Below are 20,719 nucleotides of genomic sequence, written 5' to 3' on the forward strand. Positions count from 1 at the left end.
CGGGCAAGTGCGACGTGTGACGCCGCGGTCAGGTTTCACCCAAACCGCAGGAGACCCAGCCGCACGCAGCCCCCGAGACTGGTGAGGAAGTCGACCTACTGAGTCTGGCAGGCGTGCATTTGGCGAAATCTGGTCATCGCAAAGAGCCCCTCTTCTTCCTCTCTCGCCGATCAACAGCGACTCCGATCAGCGTGCTCTGAGGCCGCGTGAGGGCAGCTCGCGGGGAGACCGGCGCTTGGCAGCCTGTTGGCGGCGAGTTCAAGCTTCGCCGCCCGGCCTCTCCGGCTCAGGGACAGTGGCTGCTTGCTGCCCACGCAGGACCTCCTCCGGCGACGGTCACTCCTCACTTTCTGGCTTGGTCCGTGTGCTGTGGGAATCGGTCCGTGGATGATTGTTTGCTTTTTACCAGTTACGGGAAAAGCTATGGTCACTGGGCAAAGCTTGAACGTTTGGTGTGGAGAAAGAAGACCTAAGTCAGGTCAGGCTTCCGTCCTGAGGCGACGCACGTGCGCGTCCTCTCGGCACTCGGCACTCGAGGCCTCATCCGACCAGGCCTGTCACTCTGTAGTGCGTCTTGTCTCTCAGTGCACTCGCCAGGCCTCGTGCTTCCTCTCGCCGGAGACTCGACCTCGGGCAGTCCTGGGAGCGCTGGCGTTCCACAGAATAGAGTTCCATGTCTGCTTTTTACGTCTGAATTTTCAGAAGTTGTGGTAAGATACTCATGACCCAAACTGACCCCCTCAACACTTGACATGTGCGGTTCAGCTGCGGGAATTGACGTTGTTGTACAACTGTCACCGCCATCTGACCCCAGGACGTTTTCCTCTCCCCAGACTGCGACTCTGTCCCCATGACACACCGAGTTCCTGTGTCCCTCCCCCGCCCCAGCCTGCGGCCTCTCCCTTCTGTCTCTGTGGGATGGATGGCTCCAGGGACCTCCCAGGAGCGGAACCGCACAGCATGTGTTCTTTGTGACAGCTTTTTCTCAGGCGGCGTGATGTCGCCGGGTCCCTCCGTGCTGTAGCGGCCGTGAGACTTGCCTCCGTTTTCAGAGCCAAGGGAAACGCTTTCGTACAGATAACACCACACTTTGTCCGTCTGGGGACAGATGTTTGGGTGCTTCCAGTTTTCGGCTAGTGGGGACGCTGCTGCTATGATATATTTAAATTTCTAAGCTAACTTTGGCATCATCCAACTATGAAATGCGTGTTTTAGAAACATCTGAATACTCCAGCGCGCGCAAAGGGAAAGGCCAGAGCTGGTCCTTCGGTGATGGCTCCACACGTGGACGTGAGCGGCCTCGCCGCCCATGTGTCCTTCAGACCATCCGGTCACAACCAATGATCCACGCACCCGGACATCCTGTTCTCACAGATGGACCCGGGGTGCAAAGATGCTGGCGCTTTCCCGTTGAGCTTCAGGGAGTCTGGGGTCCCTCCGTGTCAATGCCTCTGTGCCTGTGTCCTTGCTGGAAGACCCAGTGTCCTCCTCATCACTGCCCCATCGTCCAGTTAATGAGCCTGGAGCTTGTCTCGTTGCACATGTTGTTAGCACTTTGCCGCGTCATTCGATGCATTTCCATTACATTTTTGTGGGGGCGTGATAGTCTGTATCTGTGCAGACCGTTACACACTCAAGTCAGTTCTCTGCCCATGCAGTAGGTCAGTGTGGACCCTCAGGGTGCCAGCCCTCCGAGGGGCTGAAAATCCTCACATAACTTTTGACTCCCCAAAACCTTCCCTGCTGCTAAGAGCTTTCTGTCGCCCAGAAGCCTTGCTGTCAGCATAAACAGCCGACATATTCTGTATGTTACGTGCGTCACATACTTATTTTTACAATAAAGTTTTTCTGTTTTACAGCAGGAAAAGGAAATGTGGTTTAAGAACACCATAGGCGAGAGAAGACATAGGCACCGCACCTGTGCTAGAAACAGCCTGCGGGCAGCGGGTCTGCACCATCCTCAGCTGTGCGGGTCACGGTCGGCCGCGTGCCGGTTTCAGTCTCCACTGCTTGCTCATTTTTGCTTTTCCCAGATGACCATGACTGACATCCTCATGCATGAATCTTTCCAGACCGTAGAACCTTGACCGTAGTTTTCCCCAGGCTCAGTGGTCACTGAGTTTTAACCACACCTAAAATCACTCTTTTTCCTTTTTTTTTTAAAAATAAACTAATTTTTAGAACGGTTTTAAATTCACAGCAAAATTAAGAGGAATGTGTAGAGGTTTCCCAAATACTTTCTGCTCTCACACATGCAAAGCCTCCCCTTAAACAGCATCCCCACCGGCATGTTACACTCATTCCAGCTGAAGAGCCGGCCTTGGCACATCATTATCACCACAATTCAGGGTTTAGTTAGGGTTCATTCTTGGTGATTTACGTTCTGTGGGTTTGCACAAACGTACACGGATGTGTGTCTATCATGATAGGGTCATACGAAGTAGCTTCACTGCTCTGAAAGTCCTTCATGCTACTCCGTTCATCCCTCCCCACTGACCCTCCAACCACCGATCTCCATGGTTTTGCCTTTTCCAGAATGTCTTAGAGTTGGAGTATGCATTTAAGGTGCTTCCATGTCTTTTCATGGCTTGACAGCTCATTTCTTTTTTGCACTGAATAATGTTCCACACCTCGATGTACAAGAGTTTAATTTACCCATTCACCTGCTGAAGGACATCTTGGTTGCCAGTTTTGGCAGATATGAATAAAGCTGCTAGAATATAAACATCCACATTCAGGGATTTGTGTGGACATACGTTTTCAGCTCCTTTGGGTAAATGCCGAAGAGTGTGGTTGCTGGAATTAGGAGTTTGGTGTTTGCGTTATACAGTCAGGCTTGTGTTACATTTTGAGTTAATTTTTGTGGAGCATGAAGGTCTGTGTCTAGATTTACTTCTTGCATGTGGATGTCCTGTTGTTCCAACAACATTTGCTGAAGGCTGTCTTTGCTCTGTTCTATTGCCTTTCCACCTTTGCAAAAGGTCAGTCGACTATTCTTATGGTGGGTCCAGATCTATATGTCTGTCCGTTTACCGGTACCATACTGTCTTGATTCCTGTAGCTTTATAGTAACTCTTGAAATTGAGTAGTGTCTGTCCTCCAAACTTTTTCTTCTCCTTCAATATTGGGTTGGCTCTTCTGGGTCTTTTTCTTCTCCATATAAACTTTAGAATTAGCTTCTCAATATCCACAGAATAACTTGCTCAGATTTTGATTGGGATTGTGTTCAGTTATAGATTTCAAGTTGGGAAGGACTGATGTCTTGACAATATTGAGTTTTCCTATCCATGAACATGGACTATCTCTCCATTTATTTAGTTCTTTGATTTCTATTGTTAGAGTTTTATACATTTCTTCATATAGATATTGTAAATATTTTGGCTAAAGTCATTCTTTAAAATCAAGTCTCAGTGATGACAAGTAAATCATATGGAAGCCACCTGAGGGGATGATCCCTCATGCACAGTTTTCTAAACCGTTACCCAGAACTAGTGGCAAATAACATGCAGTGTGTCCACTGGTAGAAGCTCCCAGTCTGATTCTTGCTCACCGATAACACTCAAGACCAAACCAGACAGGAAACAAAACCTCTAACCAGTGTGTTGGAACTCCTTTTTTATCATCGTGATTTCACACCTTGTGGAGTCTGGACTAGGAGGTTGGAGAACTTAATTCATATTATTGCTCCACTAACTTTTGGCCTAGATATTCCATACTCCAGCTTCTTCCCCAGCACACCTTGTTGTTTTTCCTATTCAGGTATCTTGCTATTTTATAGTTGAGCGGCAGAGGGGATGAGTGTTCTCCACACACCCCTCCCCCCACCATCTGTACTAAAATGGATTCTGTTGCACTGATACGGAATATTTCCTGGGGTGGGAGTCTGAAGCACTTTTCTTTACTAGCTGTGCCATTTTCTGTGTGACTCTTAGCAAGTTTACTCATGAATTCACTCATTTATAGAACACCTGCTGAGCACCAGCTAGTGGAGAGCCTTTCTTACTCTCTTCCTTCAATCAAGATAAGAGTGTTGCGGTACGTGTGTTTGGGGCCTCTTCCTGTTTGAACTTCCCGTGATTATGAAGTCCTGCCTTTGCCAGCCGTGTTGTTTACTTTCCTATTTATGTTGTGGTGGGAGTCCCAGCCTGGAAATTCATATGGAGCCAAGAATATACCCTGCAACCCCAATCTCAGGAGGGCACCGAACCAGGACTTTTCATCGTCACAATGATAGATTTTATTATTGACAAACCAGATTCAGGTGCTTCTGTCATCCTGGAGAATATATGCCCACATTTGGGGGTCATTTTCACTTGAAAGGAAGCACTTGATGTTTTTTTTGTTTTTGAAAAAAAATCCATTCACGTTTGAGTGAAGGCCAGTGTTGCTCTAAACCCTTTGGTTAAACAAACAAACAGGACCAAATTGACCACATAGTCACTGGACTAAAGAGGCTCCCTCTCAGAGCCTGCCCCATGAGGAGCTGTCGATAAATTCTTCATCCTGGCTTCATGCCCTTCCCTGGGGTTTATGAGCACCTTCTAGAACACAAGGAAGGAGGCAGTCATGTTATCAGAGTACCTCTTCTTTCAGTGAAAGTTCGTCCCACATTTGGTGTCAAATGCCTAAAGCCTTTTAGTGTAGCTCATCACCTGCTGTGGGGTCAGCAAGTAGTCTGCTCTTTCCCAAGGTGGAGGAGAGGCAGGAGCGGGGCAGGGGAATCTCTGGGTATCAGTCTATAACTTAACACAGCAGGAAAATGGCTCCTAGTGTCTTGCCTTCTGATCCCACCCCACCTGTCCAGCGTCCTTGAAGTGGACGCCCCTGAATGGGTTGCTCAGCTGTTCAGGAAAAGCAGCTGTATGTGACCAGGACCCTGACTCTGCATTGCCCCAGTCCCATGCCTTCCCCCTTGCCTCCGAGATGGCCGTCCTTGACTCTGCACCAGCAAAGAGTCACTGTTCAGATTTCAAAGGAACCTGCGGAGTCATCCACTCTGCCCCCACGTGACAAGTATGTTTAACGGCATCTTGGGCAGATGAACTCTCAGCCTTCCCTTAAGTACCTGTGACCTCATTGCTTCCCTGGGAGGTCTATTTCACAAGAAGCCTCATGTGTTTTCTAGGAAATTCTTGACATAGAGTAGTAATGAGTTGAAATCTGCCTCTTTTAGATGAAGGCTGGGTAGGCCACCTAAGGATAACTTACCGCGACCATCGTTCCTGTCACTTTCCACCAGGAAGGCCTCCTGGAACAACACAGACCAAGTGCGCTCTCCTTGGTGCCTGCCACCCTCGCACACGGTGTCATCTTCCTGCCTGCCACATTTCCAACCCAAACACTGGGTTAGTGGAGACCCTGAATCTGGTAATTTGTGTCTTCCAAAGGCATAGAGTGGGTCTCGGGAAAGAGCTGAGGGTCAGAGGCCTCTTTCCCTGTAAGATGTGAGAATGCCAGAGGCCCCTACACTGTGGAGCTGGGCTCTTGGGTCCCCAGGGCTCTGTGGGCAGTGTTTGGTTTGCATGTGAGCATAAGCTGAGTTCTTAGCTGCCGCTGAGTATTAGCCATGCACACCGGGTCCTCCACCAGGTAGAACTTGGCTACTAAGAGGGAGTTCAAAAGCTCTTGCCATTCAGAGAGTATTTCTATGACTGGGATCCAAATTCTCCACTAGTTTAGCCTATTTGGCTGATGTAGAAAAAAAATTCAGTTAATATTCTTGGCCATCTCTGGAAAGTTCTATGTTCTAGCCTGGCATTTGCCCTCCAGCACATGTCCAGGCCACCTCCCCTGGTCATGAGTTGGTCAGTTAACATTATGAGTGTGAGGATTCATATTAATGGGAATTTCAATGAAACATCCTTTAGAAAGTGGTTTGTCAACCCTGCCACCAACTGGAGTGACAGAATTAATGCCAAACCTATTTTGATTTTTTTTGTTGTTCTTTGTCTCAGTGTTACATGTACTAGAGAGACTGGGTGATGGTGATGTGATGACAATGATGATGGGGGTGACAGTGATGATGGTGATGGTGGTGATGGTGATGAGGATGATGGAGATGATGGTGATGATGGTGATGGAGATGATGGTGATGGTGGTGATGATGGTGATGGTGATGATGATGATGGAGATGATGGTGATGATGGTGATGATGGTGATGGTGATGATGATGATGGTGGTGATGGTGATGATGATGATGGAGATGATGGTGATGATGATGGAGATGATGGTGATGGAGATGATGGTGATGGTGGTGATGATGGTGATGATGGTGATGGTGATGATGATGATGATGATGGTGATGATGATGGTGATGATGGTGATGATGATGATGATGGTGATGATGATGATGGTGATGATGGAGATGATGGTGATGGTGATGATGGTGATGGTGGTGATGATGGTGATGGTGATGATGATGATGGAGATGATGGTGATGATGGTGATGGTGATGATGATGGTGGTGATGGTGATGATGATGATGGAGATGATGGTGATGATGGTGATGATGATGGAGATGATGGTGATGATGGTGATGGAGATGATGGTGATGGTGGTGATGATGGTGATGGTGATGATGATGATGATGATGATGATGATGATGATGGTGATGATGATGATGATGGTGATGATGGTGATGGTGATGGTGATGATGGTGATGATGATGATGGTGATGGTGGTGATGATGATGATGATGGTGATGATGGTGATGGAGATGATGGTGATGATGATGATGGTGATGGTGTTGAGGCGATGATGATAGCGATGATGGTGATGATAGTGATGATGTGTGTTTCGACATGACTAAATTGTGTACTTTCTTACACTCATGGTGATAAAGACATTTAAGAGCGAGAGCTGTTACACATGAACCGCATCTTCCTTGTTAAAGCAGTTTCGTAGTGAGGTTATCTGTACAACACTTCTTGTCCTCTAAAGCTTAGAACGTTTTGTCTGGGGGACCCTAGTAAGACGTATAATTTTGGTCGGCCGTTTGTAGCAGCTGTGCTTGTGAGTTGATCTCCTAGTCCAGGCCTTACCTATTTGACGTCCTGACATTTGTGTAATTGCTCTGCTAGAGTCCACTTAGAGCACTGAAAGCTGCTTAAAATGTCATTATAAGCTGCCCGGGTCTCAGAATTATATGGTGCTGTTGATGGAACAAAAGAATGTTCCACTTTGATGCACGTGGTATTTGATTGTGCTCTGAGCTGTGGTCCCTCTTCAACCCTCCAGGCCTAGCTGGGCTTTTTAAAAAGGGTCTCTCGTTCCACGGTCATCTTCACATGATTGACAACGGGTGCCTTTGAGATAACTCGGTGCGGTGTACGGTGGTGGCATGGGAGATGATTTCTGACATGTGTCGATTGTTCTTATTGTCAGCGGGGCAGTCACTTTGAATCGCCATTGTGTGCTGAAGGTTTGTTGTGGTGGTGGTGAAAATAATAATTTTTTTTTAGTTATTTTTTTACTAATGATACCTGAAAAGTTTCTTTTTTGGATGAAAGGACATAGTTTTAGGAATTATATTTTATTATTCTGTTTTGAAGGTAGGTATTTCTTATTAGAGGCATTTTAAGAGACCCAAGGAAAGTCTCTCCTGTGCTCTGATCTTTATCTTAAAGAGCTTGAGTTTATCATGTGGCGATCTGTTCCTATTCTTCTCCAGATAATGAGAACAGACTGAAGGAAGCTGAGGAAAAAAGACGTTCGGTAACAGTAAGAATTCACCCAAGTTCTTAAATGTTGGAACAGATTATTGGAAGAGGGGCACAACTTCCCATTCAAGGTATTGATTATTAGAAACACGGTAGAACATCTACACACTATTTTGTTTTCATAGTAAACCCTTCAAGTGGGAATTACTGGGTTCCCGCCTCCCCCATCTTCCATACCCTGGTTTATTTATCCGTAGCCCCTATCAGCAGCAGACATTCTGTGTGTTTTCAATTGCCTATTTTCTTTCTCTTCAGATATGGATGAATGCTTCGTGAAAGCCAGGGCTTTGTTAACGACATTATTGTTGCACCTGGAAAGTAACTATGCATAGGAAATGCGCAGGGAAGGAAGGAAAGAATGGAGGGGAGGTGGGAGGGTGGAAAGAGGGGATCTCCTGAACTCTTCTGTTTAAATTCAAGGGCCTCTGGGAGGCATAAATCACTCACTGATTATCAATCACCTTAATGAGACCTGGAATGAGTCTCCCATACTGTGAGCAGCACAGAGAGGCTGCCTGAAGAGCAACCTGGGGGGCAGGGGTAATGTGGGGGCCACAGGGAGGGGGCATTCGGACATGTGGGGACAGGACTAAACCCTGGGCTCCTACACAGAAGACAGTACAAGGGAGTGAGGGATACAAACGTTGCCATACGCAGCAGGGACATGAGAATCTAGCCTGCCCCATAGCTTCATCCAAGGCCAATTTGCTGCAAACCAGGACCTGAATAACCACCGTGATAGTTCTTATGGCCCCTTTGCATGGCTGTTCCAGCAAAATAATCCCATCGGGTCGCATTCCTACATCTGGAGACAGTGGAAGGCTGGAGCCTGGGGCTCCAAGAGGAAACTTGCTGGCGGGGTAGGCAGTAAGCCTTCACTCAAGGGCTTAACTTAGGCTGAAATGGCAGAGGGGAGGTAAGCGACATCCTCTGCCCACTGAATAGGGTGGGGCAGGGATTCCAGCTTGTGAAGCCTGTCAGGATGGATGCCTCAGCTCTGCAAGACGGGCCCGGGCGCAAATCCTCGATCAGCCCAGGTGCTTCGGAATGCAGTGTTTTTGTCCAGTGATTTTTCTGGTGAAGTTTGCGTTCCCCGGAAATACGTTTTTGATTCAACACTTGTTAAACGTTTCTTATAAATGTCTCAGTACATTCCTGCCTGGGTCTGGGGGGCATTGTGGCCCCCAAGGGGACCGCGCATTTAGGGTGCAGCACCGGACCGTGGTAGCCCTGCCGGCTGCAGTATGACTTCTACTTGTCGGTGCCTTTCTTCACGTCCTGTGCCGCCCCTGCGACGAAGCAGCCGCTGAAGGGGAGGTGTTCATGCTGCTAGACACGAAAGACGTGAGATGTATTTTATTGATTTTCTCTTTGAAATACATTCTTGAAACTTTTAATGAGAAAATTTGCTCAGAGTAATTCAGAACCCAGAATTACATGGTAAGATTTTGAAAAAGACATAATTTGGGTTTATCTTTCTAAAAAAAAATCAGTGAAGCCGTAAATTAATTGGGTTGCCTTCATTAGAAATTAAAAATAATGAGGATTTTTAAAACATCTTTAGCAAAAGGTAAGCTTTATATTTTTATATTTTAAAAGTTTTATAAGTGACATTTGTCAGATCTAAGTTTGTCCATGTAATTGTTCGTTTCTGAGGGTAAAAAGTAGGGAGTAATTTACAAGTAGATTTTTTTAATGGTATGAGTATCATTTATTTACAAGTAGATTCAAAGTTTGGAGGTTGGTTGAATTTCAGGAAAACATTTTCCTAAGATAGGGTAGTAAGTGACAGTTTGAAAAGCATGTCAGCTCAAATACTTGCCTGTTTCTGGAAGCAAATGAAGTGGCTTCTTGAGTCATGCTGTCGTTTGATGTTCTTGCAGGGTCTCTATGGTTGGTCTGTCCCAGATGTTGAGTTTGCTTAATACTATCCATTAGTCAAGTCTCTCTGGCTTCTAAAACATTTTGATATGTTTGTATCAATCCTATTGTAGCTCTGCAGCAACCATGCCTTTAATTCTGTATCCTTGTACCAGTTAGTGAAGTGAACAGATGGATGGATGGGTGAATGGGAGAGTGGATGGATGGGTGGGTGGGTGGATGGGTGGATAAAGGGTGGGCGGGTGGATGGATGTGTGGATGGATGGATGCATGGATGGATGGATCGGTGGGTGGTTGAATGGGTAGATGGATGTGTGGATGAGTAAGAGGATTGGTGGATGGGTACGTGGGTAGATGGGTGGATGGGTGGACGGGTGGACAGGTGAATGGATGGATGGATGCTTGGATGATTGACAGGTAGGTGGGTGGATGACGGATGGATGGTGGATGGGTAGGAGGGCTGGTGGGTGGGTAGGTGGGTGGATGGATGGATGGTTGGATGGATGCTTGGATGATTGACAGGTGGGTGTGTGGATAAAGGGTAGATGGTGGATGGGTGGGTGGGTGGGTGGAGTCTGAGGTCAGCCTTTAGTAACTGAGGTTAACATTTTTTTTAAATGAGGCTTAATACTTTGGCAAGGAACCATCTCAGAAAGCAAACGTTGAGCAAACTGGGAGGCAGTCGTCACCTGGAACCACCAACCGTGCGGATGGGCAGGCGGCGTGTTCTCTGCTCTTCACTTACAGATTTGGCGGAACTGTAGCCAGAGCTCACCGTGGAAAGTTAAGCCTGTGTATTTCCAGGACTGTAAGGGATAAAAACAATGGAGGGTAAATGATTCCTGACCATCACCTCACCCTCGTGACAGTAATTACGGTTGTTAAGCCCTTCGGGTGTGCCTGCCACTGGATAAGTGATGCACATGCCTGTCTCCCTTGTCCCCATAACACAGGAGGGATTGAGCACCAGGGAGGTTAAGGGGCTTGCCCAAGGCCACATCCGGGAGTCCTAGCAGGGAGACGAGTCCATAACCGTGTGGCCCAGCTGTGTGCCTGCAGCCCCGTTGGCGCTCGGCTTCCTGAAGCAGCGTCTGGGAGGCACTGCAGTGCGCTTTCTCCTTCGTGACAGCAGCGCCCGCCCCACTGGGGAGAAGTCCGTCCGTTTCTTCATGAGAATTTGGCCTCACAGCTCAACTGACATAGTGACTGATGAGAATTTTATTTTATTATTTTTTAAAATATTTTATTTATTTATTTGACAGACAGAGATCACGAGGAGGCAGAGAGGCAGGCAGAGAGAGGGAGGAAGCAGGCTCCCTGCTGAGCAGAGAGCCCGATGCGGGGCTCGATCCCAGGAGCCCGAGATCATGACCTGAGCCGAAGGCAGTGGCTTTAACCCACTGAGCCACCCAGGCACCCCTGATGAGAATTTTAAATGTGTCTTTGGAAACCAAAGTCTCAGCCACAGTTATAGCCAGTAAGGAGAAACCCTCTCTAGATTCTAGAATTATGTGGCTTGAGAAAGTGGACAAGAAGCCATTGCCCACAGCCGTCGGATTCGTGGCTGACGCCAGGCAGCTCCTGGGCTAACGGGTCCGCACAGAGAGCAGACACGGCCAGGCCCCGTCCTCCATCTGCCTCAGCAGGCGAAGTCTCTGCTCACTGTCTCCTCCCTTCTGGGCCGGCCGCTGTGCCCCTCAGTCCCACAGCACCGTGTTCCCCGTGTCCTTCTGTCTCTGTGTCCCCCGGAGGGTCAGGTTTGTGTGCAGTGAGTGAGCGGGTGTGTGGGGCACGATTTCTATCGGATTGATCCTCATTGTCACTGTGATGAGAGGGAAGGTTGCTGGGGCGGATTTGGCGAGTGTGGGTCCCTGTGGACCCTCTTCTTTGTGAAAGTTCAGAGCAGTCGCTCTACGTGTGCTGCTGCGAGGGCAGGTGAGCCCTGCTTTGTCGCGAGGCGGGAGGCTCGGCCTCTGGACGTTTCCTGCGCATCTTCCCTCCGGGTGCAGCGGCCACTCTGAACCGAATGCCGCCACACCCGTGCGGTCTGTTTCCAGCGCCGAGTGAGAGTCTGTGGCCGGCGGGCGGGACGTGGCCGGGGGTGGTGACAGGAGACCTTGCTGAGACGGGCGGAAGGAAAGAGGTGCCTGGTGGGGAGGCACCTGCGGGAACCAAACCCGGAACGTCGTGCTCAGCGTGCTGCCTGCTGACCAGCTATGTCTCGGGAGAGCCCCTGCCCATTCTGGAAGCTGCGGCGATGGTACGTTTGTTCAGGACACCCGCGAGGGCTGGGACACGCGTGCACCTTCCGTCCCGGCTCAGCTCGGTCTTCCCTGTGGAACAGCGCACACCGTGCACCCGCCGGCGTCTGATGCTGTTTGTGTGGGATCGCGCAGATCTCCAGCCTCCCGTCCCTTCTGCATCGGGCGAGCCTCTCTGCATTCTTAAGTATGTTTTGTTTATGGGGAAGTGAAATCAGTGCTGGACGTTATTTCTGAAGTCAGGCGTTGAGTCGCTGACCGTCTGGGACTGTGCGAGGCTCTGGGACGCAGGGGAGCAGGAAAGCTTCTGTCCACTTTCCCCTTGGCGGCGAGCGGTTTCTGTTAGTCGGGGCAATGAGGCCCCAGACGTCAGAGTGTGAGGAACCCGGGGCTGATGCCGGAGCTGAGGCCGGGGCGGTGCAGAGATGTCCCGGGCTGTGTTCATGCCGCCCCGCTTCTGTGTGGGCCTCACCGGGCCCCGCCCCTGCTGTGGGAGCAGTTACCGTCCGGCCCCTGACCACCAGGGTCGACGGCGTGCACGACACACTTAGTGCCCTCCCAATTTCAGGCACCCCTTCTGACCGTGGGGCCAACAGCACCTGCAGCCCCGTCTCAGAAACAGTAACTATGGAGACCGCGGCCCCGTCGACCCAGAAGGGATCTGAGGCGCCCAGGGACGTCTGGAGTGGACATCGACAGAAAATGTTTTCGAAGAGCAAAACCAAAATGATGGCGGTGACGCTTGCCTGGCAAGAAAGAGACTGTGGGGGGAATGGGGGGCACCACACCGGACGCTCGGAAACGATCGCTTCCTTAGGGCCATGGGGCAGGAGTCCCCTGGAAAAGTGAGGTTGGTCGAAGGTGAGCGCGACTGTATGTTTTCTCCCACGGTAGGCTCCACCGGCTCGTCTGGAAAAGCCGGTGAGTCTGGGGCTCGAGACCCTCCTATCGTGCCTTTGTCATGGACAAGCTCACTGTGACCGGGCGAGGCTGTCTCCTCCGTCCGCATGACTCCGAGGCGGAACCCGGGGGCGGCGGGGGCTGCCATGGCACGGCGTTCCGGGAGCTTCTGCACGTGGCTCGGACTTCGCGGCTGCGGCCAGGTGGCCTGGATGTCAGCACCTCAGGCGAGTGGCGGGTGTGGTGGGGCTGGCGTGGCCTGCCTTCTCCTGCTGGCTCCTGGCTCATCGCACGGAGCGGCCGTGACCCGCTCTCTGGATGGGCGTCAGCACGAAGCACCTGCCGGCGGGGCCCGCCGAGCCGTGGGTCCTGAGAACTTCCCGTGTCTTTTGGCAGGCTAGAGCTCCCAAAGGTAGATGCATTAAAGAACCTGAAAAGCCTCAATTTCTTAATTTACAAGAAGCAGAAAAGAGCCCAAAGCCCACTCAGTTCAGAGCACGGCCTCCAGGAGGCCATGGAGAGATGAACTCTTCCTGTGCCCGTGACCTTGGGAGCAAAGCCACGACAGTGACCGTCCTGCCTAAACCTGCACTTGGGAACTGGATGCATCAGTGTTGGACACTCCAGAAGCAGCGGTCGAGGCTCCCCGGGGTCAGAGGCGGGACTCCGTCGGATGGTGCCGTTGCCGAGGGAGACCTCGCCGTCAGGAGCCACGGGATGCCGAGCGCCCAGACGAGCGAGGGCGGTCGTGTGGCACCCGTGACGACCACGCCGGCAGCGCCCCTCACCCCGGGCAGGGACGCAGCAGCAAGCCTGCTCATAGTGGTCAGCTCAACCCCAGGAAAATGCACGTAAACCGTAGCGGCAGCCCGTGCCCGTGACCCTGTGGTGCCGCGCGGTTGACGCCGACGTCCGTTAACGCGCTTACTCCTCCCCATCAGCGGTCACGGTCCTGTAGTGGCGTTAAGAGGAGGCCACGGACCTTCATCCCGGGACACCCGCAGAGTTGCCCCTCGGGAGCTTTTCGGCGCTCCCACAGGCCTGCATCTCCCACCGCCGTCACTCGGGGGTGTCTGTCGTGCAGTCTGTTGGCAGGCCGTGGGCGTAGCTCCTCGGGTGACCCGACACGTCTTTCCCTCACCCTCTGGCCTGGAGGGTCTTTCCACTGGGCATAGACTTCTGAATGAAAGGTTTTTTCAAATATGGCATTCGATGTGTGTTACCAAATCTACGATTACCAGCTGAGTCAAAGACCTCATTGTCACAGGAACGCGGTGCGACTCGGGCCGTCTTCTGCCTGAGGTCTGCCATGGCTGCGTCCCGCCACGTCACACTTCACGCGTGTCCTTGCCCGTGGCTGTGGCGAGTGGCCTCACCTTCTCTTCCCCAAGAGGTGCCGCCGCGTGGCTCTGTCTGTGTCCGCTCTTCGTGGGGTCTGTTTGGTGTCTTGGCGCTCAGAGTTAATGCAATTTGGGGGGATTGCGGGAGGTTTTTTCCCCTTTAGTGTTTTGGTTCCTCTCCGTCCCCTCCTACTCGCTTCCACTTGGAGTCTCTCGTGCCTGCGGTGGTGCTGCAGGTTGCCCCGTTTCCACTCGGTCTTTCTCAGTTCTTTTTTTAACTCTAAAATAAAGATTTCATTTATTTATTTGAGAGACAGAGAGCGAGAAAGTACGAGCAGGGGAGCGGCAGGCAGAGGGAGCAGCTTCCCGCCGAGCAGGGAGCCCGACGCGGGGCTTGGTCCCAGGACCCTGAGAGCATGACCTGAGCTGAAAGCAGACGCCTCACTGACCAGGACACCAGGCGCCCCCTTTTACCCGTCAGTGAGATAATAATAGTTTCTGTTACGTATCTGGAAGTCACTGACCTATTGCTCTGTTGCCCAGTCTGCATCCGGTCCTGTGAGTTTGTAAATCCCGAGTGCTGTGCTCCCCTTCGCCGAACTTCCGCTGCTCCTCGTTCTGTCCCAGGTCTCTGCTGAGCTTGCCGGGGGCCCGCTCTGCCCCTGTTTGGGGTCATTGTTTACCTCCTTGCCACCTCGTTCTGCTGGTGACTGCCTCTCCTCGGTGTCATCTGTGCTTGCCTTTGTGTGTGTCCCAGAAACACTCATCCGGAGCTTCCTGAAGGACCTGGGAAGGCAGCCGGCGCCGGCGGAGGGCCTGAGCCCCCTGGAGCTTGGCGAGATGGCCCACGTGGTTGCTGCCGCCATGCGGGGAGCAGGTGCAGACGGGGAGCCGCGAGGAGCTGAGAAAGGAGCCGCAGGAAAGCCGAGAGAGGCCGGTGTCGGCAAGCAGGCGGGGGACAGCGGGGCAGGTGAGCCTCCCAGCCCTGGGGCCACGTACGCCTGCGGGTTCGCGGCGCGATGAGGCTGCAGAGGCCTGGCTCGCCAGGCTGGTCAGCCTGCCTTCTGCGGGGGGACGCCGACTCGGAGGGACGGTTTTTATAAAAGCTTTCTTAGCAGGCTCAGCCTAGCCGAGCAATTATGTTGAAAGGCAAATTGCTCTCAGTGCTGAGGTTCGGAGTTAGAAAAAAACAGGAGTGATAAAAAGTGCTTTTGTTTGGATTGTGCCCGTGAATAGAGTCAAATATTTGAATAACACAGTGAAAAGGCTTCATTCTGCTTGAGGCTCACATCCGCCCTCCCAGGCTGCTCCAGGGAGAGAGGAGATCCCCCCCCCCCCCCCCCCGACTCTCCAGCGTGTGTGTGTGTGTGTGTGTGTGTGTGTGTGTGTGTGTGTGTGTGCGTGCACACACACAGACACACAGCAGCTCCCCTGCTGACTGGACGTACCCCCGCCTGCTTCTCAGGGTCGCTGGAGCCACACGGAAGCATCGGATTCCATGCCTTGCAAACAGTAGGCACGTAAAACACACGTGCCAGAGACGTGTGTGAGGAGACGGTGTCTCGTCCTCTGTGGGCTGGACCCAGGCTGGCTCGGAAGCTGGCGGTGGGGCGCCCGGAGCCGAGGGAACCGGCGTGCCGTGGGACAGGGTCCTGTGTCGGGCGGTCCTGAATCAGAAGCGGGCGCCTCTTGGCGGGGGGGTCTGGAAGGGGCCTGGGCACTGGGCTTCGTGAGCTCACGAGTTCGGGGCAGTCGGCGTTGCCGGTAGGATACTTAGGAAAGTCATGAACTCTGGGACAGCTTACCTTGAGGTGGTTGGCGTAGACGCCTTCCTTTGCTTTTCTGTCGCTGGCAACTGCCGCGGGCACTGTGGGATTTTCTTGCTGTGGGGACTGGAGGATGACACACAGATCCCTGGGGTGCGGGACGCAGTTCATGACCGAATTCACGCCCGTCTCTTAGCTGGCCCCTTGCACGTTCCACGGAGCTTATGGAACACCGGTACTGTACTCCGAACAGAAAAGGGTTACCTTCTAGGTGAAACTCGGCTGATGTCATCCTGCCTGACCCCCTGTGAAGGACGCTCTGGTCCTTGTGTGCTGAGCATGTCTGACGGGGTCCGGACCAGGATTCTGATGATGCTTGTGTCTTCCACAGATGACCGCGGGCCGGACGGCGGAGGCGGAGTTGACGAGGAGGTACGGTGAGAGGTCTCTGCCTGTTTGGTTCACCTTAGCTCTAGAGCTGTGCTGGGCGTCTTTCTGGTCATGGTTTGAGAACGTAGACAAAACACAGAGGTTCGTTATTCTGTTTGTTAAACCTCTGCTGATCCCCAAATTAGGAGAAAGTACTTTATACTTCATACTTTTATACAATAAAAAATTGTGTATATTTTGATACATACTAGAGTCTACTTTCAGATCATATGGTAACATTTACTCATCGTAGAAATACGGGAAATACGGTTAATACAAACTAACGAATGAATATTCCTTAGAATTTTCCTACTTGGGGCTATGGACTGGATCCTTGAGGTCATCCCGTGTGTGATTCCCAGGCTTCGTTCAGCACGGACCTCCGCGGGCCCTGGTCCGTCGGCCCTGCCCTGCCTGATTCGGGAGCCACTGGCCCCAGGTGGCCCTTTATGTTGAAGCTCGTTAAGACGAAGCGGGTAAAGATTCTGTCCCTCAGTTGCGCTGGCTCCAACGCCCGTGTTCCTCTGTGAACCGTGGGCCGGTGGTTCGGAGAATGTGCGGGTCGTGGCTGGAGGGTCTCTCGGCCACGCTGGGGGGAAAGGCCGTCTGAGACGGGCTCAGTCATGGGTGACCGCCCTCACAGTGGTTTGCGGTGCCGGCCTTTCCGGCTGAAGAACCTTCGCTCATTAGCGCGAGTCCTACGGATGCAGAAAATCCGTGTGGAAACCCTGACAGTGGCTTTAGGTGGTTCTACGGAAACTTTTCTGTAGAGTGGAAAAACTCATCTTGGTTAGTACTTCTGTTTCCCTTTTATTTTCGTGGCTTTTGGTTCAATGCCTGTTAGCAAGTAGCAAAAGAAAACATCCACAATTCTCTTAAATGTCCATCAGAAGTGCGGTGGGCGGGGGGGAGTCGTGGCTCTAAGAACGCATCTTGGCCATGGAAGGACGTGGACAGCGGGGGCGAGTGTAGCCAGAGCCAGGCCGCGGGGTCCGGGATGCGCAGCCTCAGCCCCCGGGGGTGCTCTCAAGACCCCGTGTTCTCAGGCTCCCACCTTCCCTTCCTGAACAAGCCGAATTTTGATTCATTTCTCTGTTACTCGGGGTACATCTTTAAGCAATTTTTTATTTTTCTTTTTTAAGATTTCTTTGAGAGAGTGAGAAAGAGCACAGACGGAGGGGGGAAGCAGACTCCCCACTAGCAGGGAGCCTGATGCAGGACTTACTCTTAGGACCGTGGGACCATGACCTGAGCGGAAGGCAGACTCCCAACACCCGAGCCCCCCCCGGTGCCCATCAGGCAGTTTTTTCCCAACGGGCATCTGAGCATTGTGCTCTCTGAGCTCTGACTCGGAAACATCTTCTGTTTCCTCCTCTCATGGAGCATAGTTCGGCTGAGAACACCGTTCTCTTTCCTTCGAAAGCTGGGGGACAGGGCTCCAGCCCTCTGTGGTCACTGGAATGCTGCGTACTGGCACCATTCAGGATCCACACTTGAGCAAATGTTTTTTAACAAAATGCTATTTCAAAATACAATGGAAAATTTCTGTACAATTTCTGGTCGATAGTGGAATAAGCATTTCCTTCCTTCCTTAGTTTCTGAAAAAGCTCGAGTTTGATCATGTGAGGGAAATCCACTTTTCTCCCTCTGTCTGGTACAACACTGGAACTTTCACGGTGATTTCACGGTGAAGCAGGAAATCCCTTGCCCACTGGGAGGTGCCCTGGGGCGCGCCCTCCCTTCTTGGGCACCAACAGAAGCACCGGGAGGGACCACCAGGTTCCGTGGGAAGCCAAGCTGGGGTCCCAGAAGGCCGTGTGGCCCGGTGGCGGCATCTCCGACGTCAGCGGGAACGGCACTCAAATTCTAGACCGGCCAATCCCCGCCTCGCGGGCGTCGGGCACGTGACTAACCTCTGCAAGCCCGAGTCCATCGACCAGAGATGAAACTAGGGCTGCGCTCCCAGGTTGAGGGGCGATGAGGGACAGCATGTGCCCAGCCTGAGCACAGCGCTGAGCGTGTCAGATGACGTCCGTCTGTCGGGACGTCACTTAAGTGGCTCTTGTCCAGGAAATGGGGTCAGTATGGGCACGCCTCAGCTCTGAGGACCCAGGGTGCCCCAGGAGCTTTGAGGCTGCGGGGCATGTCCCCATGATGCTCGCGCCTGACGTCTCCCCTTCCCTGTGAAAGTGGGGGCAGGTGACGCCCCTGCACCGGCATCGCGAGGACCCGGGAGTCCGTGCGGGCCAGGGTCCGGGACAGGGGTCAGTAAACGCAGCAGCACGGCCGTCGCCAGGCGCGACTGCTCCAGAGCAGGGCGGGGGCTCAGAACCCACATGCACCGTCCGTTTGTGCTTTTGTTTTTGTTCTGTTCGTTTTTAAAGACGTTATTTGTTTATGAGAGAGAGAGAGAGTCATGCGCGAGCAGCAGAGGCATAGAGAGAGCGTCTCCAGCCGACTCCCCCGAGCACAGAGCCCGACGCGGCGCTAGTCTCGCCACCCTGAGACCATGACCTGAACCGAAATCAAGAGTCGGGCTCTCAGCAGACGGAGCGCCCCTGGCGCCCCCGATGTTGGCTCTTTTCAAAAAGACAGACGCCAAACACGCACACTGATGCTGCAAAATCGGGCTCCTTAGGAAGGTGTCTGTATGTGAGGGAGAGAGACCGACGGACAGGTGTGTGGCTGCATGAGGCCCTCGTCCTCCCCTGGTCTGAACATGTCCCGTCTCGACGGGATCCTGAACGTGGCCACGAGTGCGCCGCTCTGTCCCCGCCCGGCGCTGCCCGCCGGCCTTTCCGAACGCCATCTCACTGAGCCTTCTTTCCACCAGGTCAGTCGTCTGGGCCTCAAACTCGGGGACCACCTGCAGCATCCGGGGTCCCGGCTCTTTCCTGCCGCCCCCCTTTTCATGGAGCCCTTCAAAACGGAGATGAAGAAATCGGAGGCCCCCAAGATGCCCCCGACGTGGGAGGAGGAGAGCGCCGGTGTGGAGGACGTGCGGAGTCAGACCTACTCCAAGGACCGGCTGGACAGGCCGCGTCCCGCAGAGCCCTGGGGGGACGGCTTTGGCGAGCTCCAGGCCCGGGTGCCGGGGGCTTCGCAGGAAGATGCCGGCCTTGAAGCCAGAGCCCAGGGACACCCCACCGAGAGCCTGCGGCTGGCGGCCCAGCCTTCGCAGGAGGAGGAAGGCTACATTGTGACCGGGAATGAGTGAGTAGAGGCTCTGGTTTTTCCTCCTGGTGCCCAGTGGACGGGGGGGAGGGGGGGCGCACTTGTTCTTGCCTCTCTTCAGCCGGAGACACGGGAGGAGGTGGGCTTCCTGGTGCCGCGGGGGCAGGAGGGTAGCCGGGAGCATCCCTGTCCGTCACACAGTGCTGCGACCTGTGACCAAGGAGCCTGAGCTTCAGGGGGATTCTCCACGGAACAGAGCCCCTCCTGGCTCTTGGTTCCAGCCTTGGACCTGCGGCCCAGCCTGTGGGGTCCATGGACGCAGCAGCCCCGGGGCGTGGGGGGCAGGTGTCTGCCGGGGTTGCCTCCCTGCTGGCTGAGACTCCAGCGTTTTAAGGTATTGGGACCTGAGTCATCCTTCAGAGGGAGACATGTTTATGGTAACGGGACGCTCTTCTCGCTCTGATCTGCGCGAATCACGGGCCTCGTTCCCACAGTGGGTGCCCAGCTGGTGATGGGGTTGGCCCCAAGCTCAGGTGCTCACCCTAATGACTCTGGCTTTGGACGCGATGCTGTAGAAACGTGCTTTCCTCAGGGTCTATAAGCAGGGCTTCAACGGGGAGAGCGTAGCCGCTGTCCACGTGTGTGCACATGCAGGTCGTGAGCGTGCGTGTGTGTGCCCACGCCTGCGCTGGTAGGTGCGGCATGTGCTGTGCAGGGGTGCGAGCGTGTGTGCAGGTGTGCGTGGACAGGCCCACACAAGCTCCGCCGTCGCCGGCACGTTAGTGCTCCCCGTCTGGGCGGTCCCTCACTGGGAGCTCAGAAGCTCTGGTTTCGGTGACGACACGCCGTGTGGAGGGGCTGCGCCGGTTCTCACGCCGGGCGTGCTCACCTTCTTTCTGCACAGCCCCCGAGCTCACGCTCGGCCAGCGGGCCGTAGTCACCGGCGCATGGCAGATGGCACGTTGCGCAGTCGGCAGCAGCCGGCACCACGGCGGGGCAGGCAGCATCACGACCTGAGCCCAACGCTGACCGCCATCGACGCCAGCTTGAGCGTAAGAGTCTCGCGCTGTTGGTGGTGTTTTCACTCGTGTTTTTAGAGGAGTGTCAGCGCTGACGCGTCGAGCATGCACGGAAACGCCGACTCTGTTTGCTCAAGTGCTTTTTGCTGAGCCGCGTCCTCCCGTGTCAGACCTCTTTGCCGGGTGCTGGGCTCCCTGGACCCACCTGTGCCATCAGGCTCCGGTTCTCAG

The 20,719-nt window shown here is 53.2% G+C and overlaps 1 protein-coding gene across 3 annotated transcripts in view; it reads left to right on the forward strand.

Annotated features, from left to right (window-relative positions):
- The window catches only part of PTPRN2 (protein tyrosine phosphatase receptor type N2), a 692,851-nt gene that overhangs the window by 271,823 nt on the left and 400,309 nt on the right, over positions 1-20,719 (forward strand). For all 3 annotated transcript variants that reach the window (XM_046020312.1, XM_046020314.1, XM_046020313.1), the window contains 3 exons: positions 14,858-15,070; positions 16,258-16,298; positions 19,129-19,508. In XM_046020312.1, the coding sequence (XP_045876268.1) occupies positions 14,858-15,070; positions 16,258-16,298; positions 19,129-19,508 (634 nt within the window). The remainder of the gene's footprint in view (positions 1-14,857; positions 15,071-16,257; positions 16,299-19,128; positions 19,509-20,719) is intronic.

Source organism: Meles meles, chromosome 10, assembly GCF_922984935.1.
Source record: "Meles meles chromosome 10, mMelMel3.1 paternal haplotype, whole genome shotgun sequence".
Taxonomy (NCBI): domain Eukaryota; kingdom Metazoa; phylum Chordata; class Mammalia; order Carnivora; family Mustelidae; genus Meles; species Meles meles.